This window comes from Chenopodium album, chromosome 22 (assembly GCF_948465745.1).
Source record: "Chenopodium album chromosome 22, dcCheAlbu1.1, whole genome shotgun sequence".
Classification (NCBI taxonomy): domain Eukaryota; kingdom Viridiplantae; phylum Streptophyta; class Magnoliopsida; order Caryophyllales; family Amaranthaceae; genus Chenopodium; species Chenopodium album.
Window position 1 is genome coordinate 32,684,651 of NC_137855.1, and position 13,358 is coordinate 32,698,008.

The 13,358-nt window shown below is 35.7% G+C and overlaps 1 protein-coding gene across 1 annotated transcript; it reads right to left on the reverse strand.

The window, feature by feature from the left end:
- Positions 1-267: 267 nt before the first annotated feature.
- Positions 268-11,365, reverse strand: LOC145605488 (uncharacterized). The gene is made up of 10 exons (XM_081661552.1): positions 10,943-11,365; positions 9,141-9,210; positions 8,361-8,485; positions 8,141-8,249; positions 8,004-8,067; positions 7,866-7,921; positions 5,033-5,140; positions 1,436-1,585; positions 891-1,061; positions 268-759 (listed from the first exon to the last, which is right to left on the reverse strand). Exons 1-10 carry the CDS (start codon positions 11,227-11,229, stop codon positions 529-531), a joined length of 1,371 nt encoding a protein of 456 aa, XP_081517678.1. The 5' UTR covers positions 11,230-11,365; the 3' UTR covers positions 268-528.
- Positions 11,366-13,358: the final 1,993 nt, after the last annotated feature.

Below are 13,358 nucleotides of genomic sequence, written 5' to 3' on the forward strand. Positions count from 1 at the left end.
GTGATCCAAAAAATTGTGCCTTTTACAGAATTATTCCACTTTTGGGCTATTCTTTTGGACAATTATATACCCTTCTTTTTTGTTGAAAAATGAACCCCTCATTAATCATTTTGATAACTGGGCTTGCTTCTTTGACATCAAATAAAAGATGATAATGTCATTCTTTTAAAAGATTGATTTTTTTATTTTTTTTATATTTAAATAATGCAATAAAGTGCACTCACACATGCACTTTTGTAAGTCTAATTTCTAAATTCTAGTGGAAAATTAGACTCGGGCACGAGGGTGTATAATATTTTAGATCCGTAAAAAAGTATTTGAATTAATTTACATAGATATTAACATACTAATCAACAACATATAGTGATTAGTATGTTAGTATGTAAAAAAGTATTTGAATTAATTTACATAGATATTAACTCAAACCTTGCACCAATCTTATATTATGCACTAGAAGATCAATCTTTACAACAATTACATCTTAACTATGCCCATCACTCGCTGCTCGCTAGCATCCTGTACATGGCGTCATCTCAAAAGCTTTGGGCCAGTATTAGAAGCCATCCAAGAACTGAGCACATCAATAAGGTGCTCCAGGTCCTTAGAGGTTTCTGCACGAAGGATCTGAGAGTCCACTCCCAGTGAAGTGCTCACATCCTTGGCCACCATCTCCCACGGAGTACCTGCAATCAAATTTGACAAAAGCTCACTTCCACGATTAACTGCATCAGCCATTGCAGGAGGAACATCAGGGAGAGCCTGCCAAACAAAAGGTAAATCAATCAGTCATATTTTGGCGCTGAATAGTACACTGATACATTTAGGAAGACCAGTCTTGAGCAATAATAGTACATGAGAAATTTTAGGCCTAATGCTTAGACAAAATTCACCTGCTGCAAAGGTGTACCATGGTCGCCCGGCACTGCACGAATGGACATATCCAACTCAGAACTAATAGCAGAATCAACACTCAGCACTTGTGCCAGTGTTGACGTCTCATCTATAATATCATCTTTGAACTTTATCAAAAGATTCCTGCTTATGCCATAGTACGTTTTAATCTGGAACACACGATAGAAGAATAAATTGGGTAAACTTGTATAGTACACACAAAAATTTAGTAGACAGATGAACTGTCAAGCACTTTCAGCAAGTGATCATGTTTCAAGCCAAAATTCAAAAAGGGCATACTTTAGGTTAAATACATCACTTAGAAGTAAAACAGAACGCTTATTAGTTACACCCATTAATAGATTACTAATGTCAGAGTGGAAATAATCTGTTCAAGAGCTGCTCAGAGTTTTGAAAATACTTCGGATCAAAATTATTTCTATGCTGAAGGGGAGGTAGGAGCGCAAAAGGAAAGAGAGTACTTTATAAACACATAACAGATGAAAGCAGAAATAGACTAATTAAAAGAGGAGGTTCCACATACAAGCCGTCGCGTTTCTTCAGGTTTTGGACTGAAGTTTTCTCTTCCTTTAGCCAAGTCCATGTACAAGGGTGGGAGTTGCTCAAACAAGGGAAGAACCTGCTTCATGATTGGAGGGCTAAGGTTCTCCAACTGCTTCAAAGTTGTCTCTGCCTAATATAAAAAACACCTGTTATTCGGCAGTCAATATTGAATATATTCGATAATAGCAAGAAGAGTAAATTTTCCATAGAAGAAAAGCACACACATAGACCACCTGATCCCTTTCTCCCAAAAAAAAAAAAATGAAATAAAAAATAAAAAAAATAAAATAAAAATAAAGAGAAAAGACATTTACTCTCCTAGAGGGTTAACACCAAATTGGAGCAATGGAGGCAAAGGTTGGAATCTAGAGGGTTTAAGCTAAGTCGGAGTATCCCTACCAAAAAAAAAAAAAAAAAACTAAGTAAGAGTAAGACTGAATATTTGGTATGCTGCTTTGGTACTCGAGGGGGACAAGCGATGATGTGGTGAATTTGGATGGAAAGGACTTGGCCATGAGTGAAAGGACTTGGTTCGATCATCCAGAAAAAAGGTGATATTGATCAAGACGTGGAGCACATGATTAAGTCGGAGTGGCTTAAATGGAGAGCGGCCACGGGAGTGTTATGTAACCAAAGCATTCCCTTATGAAGGGAAAATTCATAAGACCAGTACTGGTGCCAGGCTTCTAAGAAGGAGCACATTAAAAAGATGGAGGTTATAGAAATGCGTATGTTAAGGTGGATGTGAAAGAACACACTAAGAGATAGAACAAAAAATGAGGTTATTTGCAAGAAAGTAGGTGTGGCAAGCATTGCAGCCAAACTAAGAAAAAATCGCCTGCGTTGGTTTGTTCATGTAAGACGGAGACCCGTGGGTGCACCGGTACAAACAGTGGAAGAGTGGGACCATGGAGGGTTAAACGAGGGACAGGGAGACCGAAATGATTTGGTTGGAAGGAGTTAGGAAGGATATGAAGTATATGGATTTGCACGAGGATGAGGCATAGGATCGTAAGCTTAGTTTTAAAAGGCACAAGGCGCACCAAGGCGCAAATGGTCCTTGCAGCCTAGGCGTGAGGCGAAGGCGCGCGCCTTTTGTATGCAAGGCGCATGTATTTATATATTTATTTAAAATTATATTTTACTTTGATTGTACTTGATACCAATTAAAAAGATTCATAATAAATTAAATAATGATATATGTATATCTAAGGTAGTCTGAATTTGAAAAAACGTCTACCATTCTTCAAAATATAACTTAAACCTTAGTTAATTTCCTCGAGGCGCAAAAGCGCACCTTACCCAAGGCGCTTTGAGGCGCACGAGGCGCGCGCCTTCTGTAGGTGTCCGAGCCTCAACTAGCTAAAGCCCATTTCCCAAGGGCCTGAGGCGCGCCTAGGCGCGCTTTTTAAAACCAATTTGTCGATGACTACACGGAATAATCATTTTTGGTCCATGTAGCCGACCCCACTTATGGGATTAAGGCTTTGATTAATTGATTGATTGATGAGAAAAGACATTGAGTTGGCAAATGTTAGTGTATTCCTAAAATTTGCTAAGTGAATACAGTTGATTTACCAACCATAATCACTTGTGTTAGAAGGAAAAAAATCCACACTTTAATCAATGGTGGTTTAGTTATCCCATCTGAGAGCCTAACTTCATCACTAATCAAATTATAGTTGACAATAGACAATATCATTCTTAGCCATGAACTTATTAGAAGTACAATAAAAATATCTAACAAGTTCATGCTTTATTCAAACATCCAAAAAGCTCATGGTTCCATCTTTATCACCCTCATTTACTAAATTATGACTTGCATGAGTTGCATCCCTATGGTTATACGCTTTATTCTCGCAAACAACGAGAGTAAAGCAAAGCTTAGAGAAAGGGATCCTGCGTCCCTTCATTTATTTCACGAAACAGAATACCTTATCAGATATTTAGATGTGCTCAAAGCAAGATGAACCTAGTACAAAGGCAGCTGGCAGATTGGAGACCGAACCCATTAGGGTTCCATCCTTATATATTTAGTATTACACTAGGATTACATTTAATCATCCATGATTTTTTTCTTCAATGTTGGATAATAGTACTAACTCAAATGTGGGTTATATTTTTACTAACTTTCAACCTAAATTTAATAGGTTGGGAATAAATGAATAATGACTCATTATTTTGTGGATGGATTTCTCACAATAATTATTTCCTACGTACTTATGGCCTCCTGTTTTTGCTAATCGATTTATATTTTGGAATTTGGATAAATCCTAGTTAATTCTCTTCAGGAAAAAAAAAATGATTTTTTTTTTAATTATTTTTTTTTTATGTGGATCTTTTGAAAACAACATCTCTGAACCGACAATCATCCTATCTGACCCGTACCAGAACAAACTAGTGACCCATAACCAGCCAAACCTAACCGATATTAACCGGCAACCGAATTGACCTGATTCTTACCTGAACCCAAACCCATACTCGACTCAATATCAACAAGCAATTGATTTTTTACTCAATCCAACAATACTAGCACCCGATACAATCAAAACTCGAAACTGATTCAACTAGACACAAACTATAATTGGCCAACTCATGGTAACTTGTAAACCATATTTTAGCCTACCTATGGTTTACCCAACAAGCCATTGACCCGACCTGAAATGAACATGAATTGATAGTCAACCTAACTTTTTTTTTTCCAACCTAAAACAAGTGAAACAAATTCAACTATAATCAACCTTGAGCTTGATTTGTTTACAACGATAAAAATATTAGATTTGGATGTTATGATTATTAGTAGAATTGTTTATTGATATTGATTTTTAAGTTGGTTTAAACTTTAACCTAGCCATGATAGTGATCTGACGCAATCCAAACTTGAACTGATTTTGATGATCTGAACTTAACCCAAGCTTAAGAATGACCTAACATGATTGTGATATGATTCGATCCAAACTTTAGCATGCCCAATATTGATCCGACCCGAACTTAAACTGAGCTTAAGAATTAATCTGATTCGATCATTATACAACCCAAACCTAACCAGGCCTTAAATTTACCCTGCCATAAACCCACCTTAAACCCAACTCGATACAACTGTAATCCTGAAAATGAATTCGACCTGAATCTGACTCGAATCAAACTCGATTTGCACTCAAAAGGGTAAATAGCCTGAAATGACATAACATGACTGAACTTAACCAGACCCAACATGACCCAACCCAAATATGACCAGAGACTGACATGACCTGCCTCCAATCAATATCTATAGGTAACACTAACAGTCTTGCAATGATACGTAGCAAATTATGTTCTTAGGAGAAGGATAGCCTGCATCTTCAATTTGTTACCATAATTGTGTTTCTAAAAGGAGTATAAAAAGTTTTGAGATCCAATCTTCTTTGTTGAAGATGAGTTGTTAACCAAGCTACCCTGCTGATATACTTTGGTGATGCTCCATCAACATAAATATTTAATTAATGGATGTGAAAGAGAATGACAGACCTCAAGCATACAGAAATTATCTATACATTTATGCGTGCAATTGGTACAAAAACTCTGAAGTAGTACTTACTCCAAGCCGCATTGTCTCTGATGATGCTATTTGTGATAGAAGTGGCCCCATACTTTGAGTCATTGGGAGGAAAACAGGTGAAAACAACGGAATAGCTTGGCTTGGGTCCTGTAAGCTCAGCAACAAGCAACAATATTTCTCAGTGATACGAAGCGGAGGGAGGATAGAAATAGCACATCCTTTAAATTTTATCTATAGTGTTATGTTGGTTTGGTCAGACACAACCAACATATTAATAAAATGAAGGACTGGCATAATTTAAATTTAACCCTGAAAAAATAATAAATAATACATAGATGTAGATGTAGCCAATGTAAAAAGCAGACAACAAAAGGTATATGAGTACATATATAACAACAAAAATAAAAACCTTGCAGCATAAAATTTAAGTGGGAAAAAAAAAAGTTATCAACCAAGGGGGGAGGGAAGGAAGAGACCTACAATGAACAAGACTCTGGAATGGACCTCAAGCTAAGAATAGACTTCAGTTTCAATAAGTAGTCTAAAACACACTTTCTGTGAGCCAAAAAATTCCTATGGCATATCAAAATCAGCATCTTTGAAAATAATACATTTAATTAGATTTACCAACCAAATGACTGATGTGGTATAAAATTGAAACTTTCGAGTACAACCATCATTTCCCGAAGACAAGCATTAACAAGTACGGTCCCTATAAATGTACTTCCGAGCAAGGAGTGATGCTAGATTATTTGAGAACTTAAGCCTTCAGTTCTTCTACATTTGCTGGTAAACTATGTCAGATTTGGGATTTTGGACTAGGGAGATACAAGGGGTGGATGGCTCTGGTTTGGGTAAGATTTGGGTTCTGTGGTTAGAGAGAATTACCATCAATTCTAAGAACAGAAGCCCTAGAGAGGAGGGGAGTTTTGTGCAGTAGAGCGGTCTACTTGGCATCAATACTGTACCAACAAGGCCATATCAGATCTTTATGAAGTTGGGAAGCTCTGTCAACATCATGCAGGAAGTTAGTGAGTTTGATAGGGCATTCATGGTATCCTATTTTTGTTTAAATAAAAGCTATATAAGATGAAGGTATCCTATATTGCCTTTGTTTTCTTTTGAATGCAACACTTATTCAAATTACACGCTTGTCAATGCGTCATTTTAATCATTAATATCTTTTATTACCAGCATGTAAAAATTACCAACGTATAACTTTGATATCAATAAAGTATAAGCCGAGACGAATCTAACATGATCCCACACAACTATAATTTTTCCTAAACTATAAATCATAAAAGCAAGTCAAAATGGAGTATATGAATGAATAGTGTAAAAGTCAAAGTGTTACATTTAAAAGAAAACAGAGGATCAACTACTGAGGTACAACAACGATAAGAAGACGAAGCAAAGCCATTCAACAACGCACATCATTTTTGAGTAATCCAAGGTTTGGCCAACCAGGTAACTAAAAAGAACTCTTTTTAGCTATGTAACATATTACTATCAACATTTTGGCAAAAATATTTAACAAGCAAACTAGCAGATTCTATTCCCACATAAAGCACATGGTGACAATGGAAATATCTATCTCCAGCTTGAACCAAAAAAAATCCTTGTAGCAAATTTTTTTGGCATATTTAACCCACCTACTTATTAGTCCCATTAATATATACCAACAAGGTGAAACCATAAAACGAGTACGTAAAACTTCGAACTCAAAAGATGTAATATGGTTAGATTTCCCTACCTTATAAAAAGTACAAGATTACTCATATGAATAGTGTGCTGTCAATTATACCCTTCAAAATGTGTATTTACATATATACTCTCATAAATATGTACAAGTTTTTTTTAATGAATAGTGTTTGGACAATTATGCCCTCTAAAATAATTATTTACTCTCATTAATGATAATTACTTTTTTTTAAAAAAACTCTTAACAATAGTGTGTGGACATTTATACCCCTTAACATATTTTCTTTCATTAATGCTGCCAACAACTTAATTTGTGATGTAAGCTAACCAGAAAGTGCTTCGGATATGACTAGCTAGCTACCCTAGTTCTGATAAAATTCCCACAAATTAATAAATAATGAACACGCCCGCCCCCCCCCCCCCCCCCCAAGTTAATATGTCAGTGATAGGAAGTTAGGAACCTTTTGTCAACTAAGAGCTTAGTGATGCCTGTCTTGTTAGACTTTTGGCTTCATATCATATTAGTACATGTTGCAGAGGAATATTCAATTAATGCTAATGGACTTATTACATATAACAAAATTGTGAAAACTTACTATATCATTAATTAGATTCTATAAAAATAGAACCCCCCACATACTACTAATACATAAGGAATCAAACAAGATAAGTAAGATATTAGCTGCAGCATACATAGGTTATGTATAATCATCCAAGAAACTTATTGATGCTATCCGCGTCCTATCAATCCTATCAGACTTGTAGAGATTTTCCAATTACAAAGTAGTTGCATCTGCTTATCTATTACTTGTTCAAAAAAGTAGTCAATTTTTAAACCAGTTACTAAGCCAGTTTAAACTGGTTGATAATTAGGGGGAAAGTGATGCACTGATATACTCTTCCTGAAACCCAAAGCACATATTCATACATTACTGACAATCACCCATAAACAAGTTAATTTAGCATGTAGCCAAAAGCAAATTTGCTGTCCCTCGGACTTTCAAAGCCTTCCGGGAGGGGGGGCGGTCAAAGAATAAACCTAGAAGAATTTGAGCTACATGAAAACCGACCGTCAACACTTGATTTCTAGATGCATACAAGCATTTCATCTGTGTCCCGATGTAATATAGACATTAAGTTACAAATTCAGAAGGCCTAAGGAGAAAGGTACCTTGTTATTGAATGCCATCAATACATTCCCATTTCGTTGCACAGCATACCTTGACCCTGAGAACCACAAAAATCTAATAAAACAGTTGGAAGATGGAAAATAATCAGAGATAGTGGTTAGATATACATAGTGAAATACCGATTAATAGGTGGAGGACAGAGCCCAGTGAATGCCCAATGCCAAAAGTAGGAAGTTCATCAACCTACACAAAAAATATAAATGTACTGGCAAAATTACATAGCAACATGAGAAACACAATAACATTGAAAACTCACTGATTCCTGTAGAGATCGACGACAACGGTCGAACTTAAATTGCACCTCATCTGCAATGGAAAAATGATCGAATCCACTAGCATATGGTGTTGCAATCACCAATATACCCCTGTGACATTGAAAATGTTCTGTCATGCCCTAAATTATATATGCATATATAAACAGAATTAATATTTTTACAAGATAAATTCTATCAGTCTTACAATAAAAGTACCCTTACTTTTCACAGAGGCGTTCAAGAAAATAATGATAGGCAAGCTGTGGAGCAGCTCCAACAAATATACCACCAATAAAATGTACAACTGACCATGGTCTTGAGTGTTTTGGTCCCAGCACCCAAGCACCCTGAAAAGCTAAGGATTAACCAAACTTGCAAGAGTATTTGTAATCAGATAAATAAAACATATGTACATCCAGAAGCATGTCATAAATGCATATATATTACAAAAGAAAACACCTTTTATAAACTTAAAAAATGTAAACAAGGCCTAAACCCATCAAAATGAATTTTTCCGAAAAATATCACACCGCTTTAGCCACAATCCACTCTTTTCGTCCATCAAAAGTCCTTTCTGCCACAACTGGATTGGTACCGAAATCGTGACTGCATCAGCAAATTTTTCTACTCCTCTCTACTTTTTCTTCTGAGTTGGATCCCGCATTCACATACCCTTTTTTAATTTTTTTTTTTTTTTTTTTTTTTTGTGCATAACATCTATAACAAAAGGTTCAAGGGCAAATAAAAAGGACAGAGGGAGTTCTTGGTCTATTATAGTGTATGAATTACAAGTGAATTCCATATTGACATTCACGAAGAGCCTCGTTGTTACTTCACCAGCCACTGATTAAAAAAGATAAATAACCTCTACTTTTTGGTAAAACTAAGATTCTAGAACTTATGGAAATCTCATAAAGAAGGATGCATCTCAAATCTCAATTGTCAAAAATAAAACCTATGACCATTTACTATCACAAATTGCACAAAATAATGTGACAGCACCTCAACTTCCTTCCAGTTGCTAGCTCCACCCCAGGCATCTTGTGATTGTTTTACTGTTTCTGTAATTAATCTGCAAGGGGGAAAAAGATCTGTTGGTCTATTTAATTCAAGATTTCACTTTGATGAGTGGCATTGACATAGTATGTTACATGCTAAGTTTCTGATAAGATAATGAGCAATCATAGGAAAAGTAGCATGTAGACACATGAAATCACTACCCTTATAAGTGATTGTAGGTTGCCTTGAGCTGCAGGTGATTTAGCACACATATATTTAATTTTTAATAATATGTGACATTACAATGCAATGCATACTAATAAATTCTCAAGAAATTACAATATATGTTATACTCCATTCCATAGAATCCATACCATTAGGTACACGGTAGTTTATCCCAATAAATAACATAATCTCTATTAATCCATCATTCTTAATCTCCATGTAGAAGTCTAAGAGTGCAAAAATAATGAGTGATACATGTAATTGTAGTTGACCTTTTAACTAAAAAGTAAAAACAAAAAACAGTTCCTCACTCTGTCAAGGTGTGCTCCTCTCCATTTTGCCTCATAACGAATGACAAAGCTCTAGGATCCTTCTAGAGTACTATACCAATCTCGTGATAAAATAAGCGAAATTAGCACAAAACTAATGAGACTAAAAAGAGCGAAACAAAGTTTCAGTAGGGTAAAAAAAAAAAAACCCACAATAACTTCCTTTCATTATAATAGGAAAAAAATATACATCCCCAAAGTTATAATCTCAGCCATCTAGACGAAAAGCAACATGTAACATAAGCACTAACCTACTCTATCAACGACATAAAAACCTAGCCAAGCGAGTAAACCGTGCTTCACGTACTTTTCCATAAGTATTAAGATATATCTTGATATCTTCTTTATTCCCGAAGAGCTTATTAATACTCCTTCTGTCCCATTTAGATTTCCCGGACTGCTTTATTTTTTAATAACTACTCCTATTTTAAGAGTAGGGAAAAATAGATGCAAGTGAGTTGAAGTGTTGTCTTTTCCTACTATTATCAGAAAATAGTGGAGAGATACGCGGAGGTAACACACCAAAAATGTTATGAACAAACTCAAAGGGACAACCAAAAAGGAAATTGGGGCAATCCATTTAAATTAACTTTGTTCGTCTTGCACATAGATAGTTGAGCGGATTTCCTCATCCCCTCCTACCATATTCCTCAGGCAGAAACAGAAAGGATATTATATTGTTATTCCTTTGATAAATCATCATAGGGATTACTACTTAATTTAGTGCTCGTTTGGATGAATGTAGGAAGTGCAAATTCTTATATCTATCTTCCTGTGTTGTGTTTCTTAGAAAATGCTTAATATTGTTTGTTTATTATTGGATGTGAAAATTCCATGGTTAGTTCTTCTTACCTGGGTAATTAAGTTGGGTGCATTTTGTAAGACTTGAAATTTTCTAGGAATTTCTACTTCTTATGAATTTGTCAACCAAACATCACAAACAATTACAATTCCTAGGAATTCAACTTCCTTTTTTTTTTTTTTCAATTTTTTTTATTTATTTTTTTTTTTTTTTTATGTCAACCAAAACCTCTACTAATTCTGAAATTGACCATCCAAACAAAACATGTACACAGACAGACAAGCAATGAAATCAAAAACAGTAAATTAACACAAACCCTTACAACAAAAATTTAACTTTCAAATTCAGAACATAAAATTGAACCAAAGTGCAACCTCAATCAAATTAAATTGAAAACAATGATAACAAATGATTATTATAGCAATTAAGAAGTAAAAAGAAAAGTATACCTCTCAAAATCGCGGTAAACTTGGATAGAAGTAGAATCAGAGGTTCCACTAAGATTATTAGGAGTATCAGGATTGCAGCGAACACGAAGGTCACGGCTATGGCGGCGAAATTGTTGCTTATGATTACTACGATGAATTGATTCAGCGACGAAACTGATAGAATTGCTACGACTACGATGATGATGATGATGATGAAGTTGAAGAGATGGAGTTTGAGTTTGGAATGAAGATGAAAATGGCGGAAATTTTTGGAGAGGTGATGACGTGAAACAGTAGCATACCGCCATTTTTGTACTCTCAAGTATTGAAGTTGTAAGTTAAATTTTGGAAACGGCAAGTTTTTTTTTTCTCTTTTTTTGTTTTTTTCGGGTATGATTGTAAATTTGTATTGGTTAAATAGAGTACGACTCTAGTCTCTCTCCTCTTTCCAGATTTCCTAGCTTCTTCAGTAGGCAGCCTGAACAAGTATTACTGAACTGGTGATCTCGGGGAGTCGGGCATAGGAAATCTCTACTCCCTCCTTTTAAATACTTGCTCCACTTTTCATTTCCGTCCGTTTTTAAATACTTGTTTCATTGCCTTACTTGAACATATTTAATTAATTTCTCTCACCTAGTGGACTGATGGGTGTTATAAATGGCACCCATTTGATGAGCATTTAGGTTGTTTTCATCCTCTTTTCATGGCTTTCGTGCTTGATAAATGCTTAATTTTATGCATTTGGTTTTACTTTTACCTTTCCTCTCTTATTTTGTAGCTTTTGTGCATTTTGTTGGTTTTTCTACTCTTTTCTCCTTTATTTGCTCTTTTTCCGTGGTTGTAGGTATTGTACGAGGTCCGGGTCTTGATATTGGTGATTTACTAAGGTGGAAGATGCTTTTGGAGCAAGCTCATGGCAATTGGAAAGCTCAAGATGCAAGGAAGTGGATTTTCGAAGTTCTAGCTCTTACGCTCTCAAGCCGTGCTCTCATGAAGATGGGGTGTTGAACCCACTGTCAAGTGCTTTTTGGGACTGCCACTCTTACTGTTCATCATCATCATATCGCGCGTCCATTTGAAGACCTTAGCGAACGCACGAAGCCGCGAGAAGATCCAAAGAAACCCAGAACAGCGCGGGCGCGCAGGCCCCTGCGCGGGCGCACACCGCTACTACGCGAGCGCTCCTTTGCGGGTTTCCGGCTTTGCTCTTCTTCGTTTCGCACCTCTATAAATACCTTTTTGAACCCAATTTTTGTAAGCAAGTTTCATATTAGATTTTGATCATATTCTTAGCTTAGTTGAGAGCTTCTCACTCTAGTTTTAGGGTTAGTTTAGGAGTAGATTTTAGAGAGAGAAAGTGAAGAATTTCAATGGTGCAGTGATTGAGATATTGAAGATTCAATGGTGACAATTGTGTTGGAGATTTTCTCTATTATCAATGAGCATTTCTAAACTCTATCTCATTTATTGCTTTGTTTAATATTCATGTTTGGTTGGTTTGATTTTGATTTGATTTTGTTGTTTTATCTATGATTAGTGTAATTGTTCTTCTTAGATTGTTGATTCTTGATTTCAATAGTTGTTTGTTGATTTGATGATGATGTTTGAGTAGTTGTTTGGCTAGGGATAAGGTGAAACTTGTATGATTGATTGATTGTGCTTAATTTGGGGATTGTGTTGATTAATTGTTGAGATTAAAAGTGATTAATGGAAATTTGCATGTGTGTGTTTGATTTAGGATTGGTCGACCTAGTTATTCACACTAGATTGCATTGTAAGCTCACATTGATACGGACCATTGATTTGTGGCTTGCATTTGTCGATTGAGTTGGTTTGCGAGGTTCCTAGCTAGAGTCTCTCGTAGTTGACGCTAGTTTGACCTCTAGGAGATTAGCTTGTTGACTCTTTTGATTGAGCTTGCCATTAGTCTTCACAACCATTGATTTACATGTATTTCCAAGTTGGTATAATTGTCATGATTACTTGTTGATCCCATTTCCTAGTACTTTATTTGTTTGGTTTCTTCGTTTTAGTAGTTGTTAGTGACACCGTACCTTCTATCCCTAGTCTTCGACCTAGTTTAGGCACTAATCGAGAGCACTTGAACATAACCATTCCTAGTGATTCGACCTTTGACTTACCTCTATACTTGTATTTAGGTTTGTTGAGTGATATAAATTTAGTTTAGCTTAGGGAGGATTAGTCCAACGACCTAGTTCACCCCTCGTCATAGACCCAACATAAATCATATTTTATTAATTTCATATTCTATCTCATCCAATTCTCTCTACTACTTTTACTTTATAATCCCTCCGTTCCCTTATGTTTTTTACGTTTGGAATTATGCGTGGTTATTAAGGAATTGTGTAAGAGCAAAGCCAATGGTTACCCAAATCAATGGTGGTCATCAACTTTTTTTATTAATATCTCTCTCTTC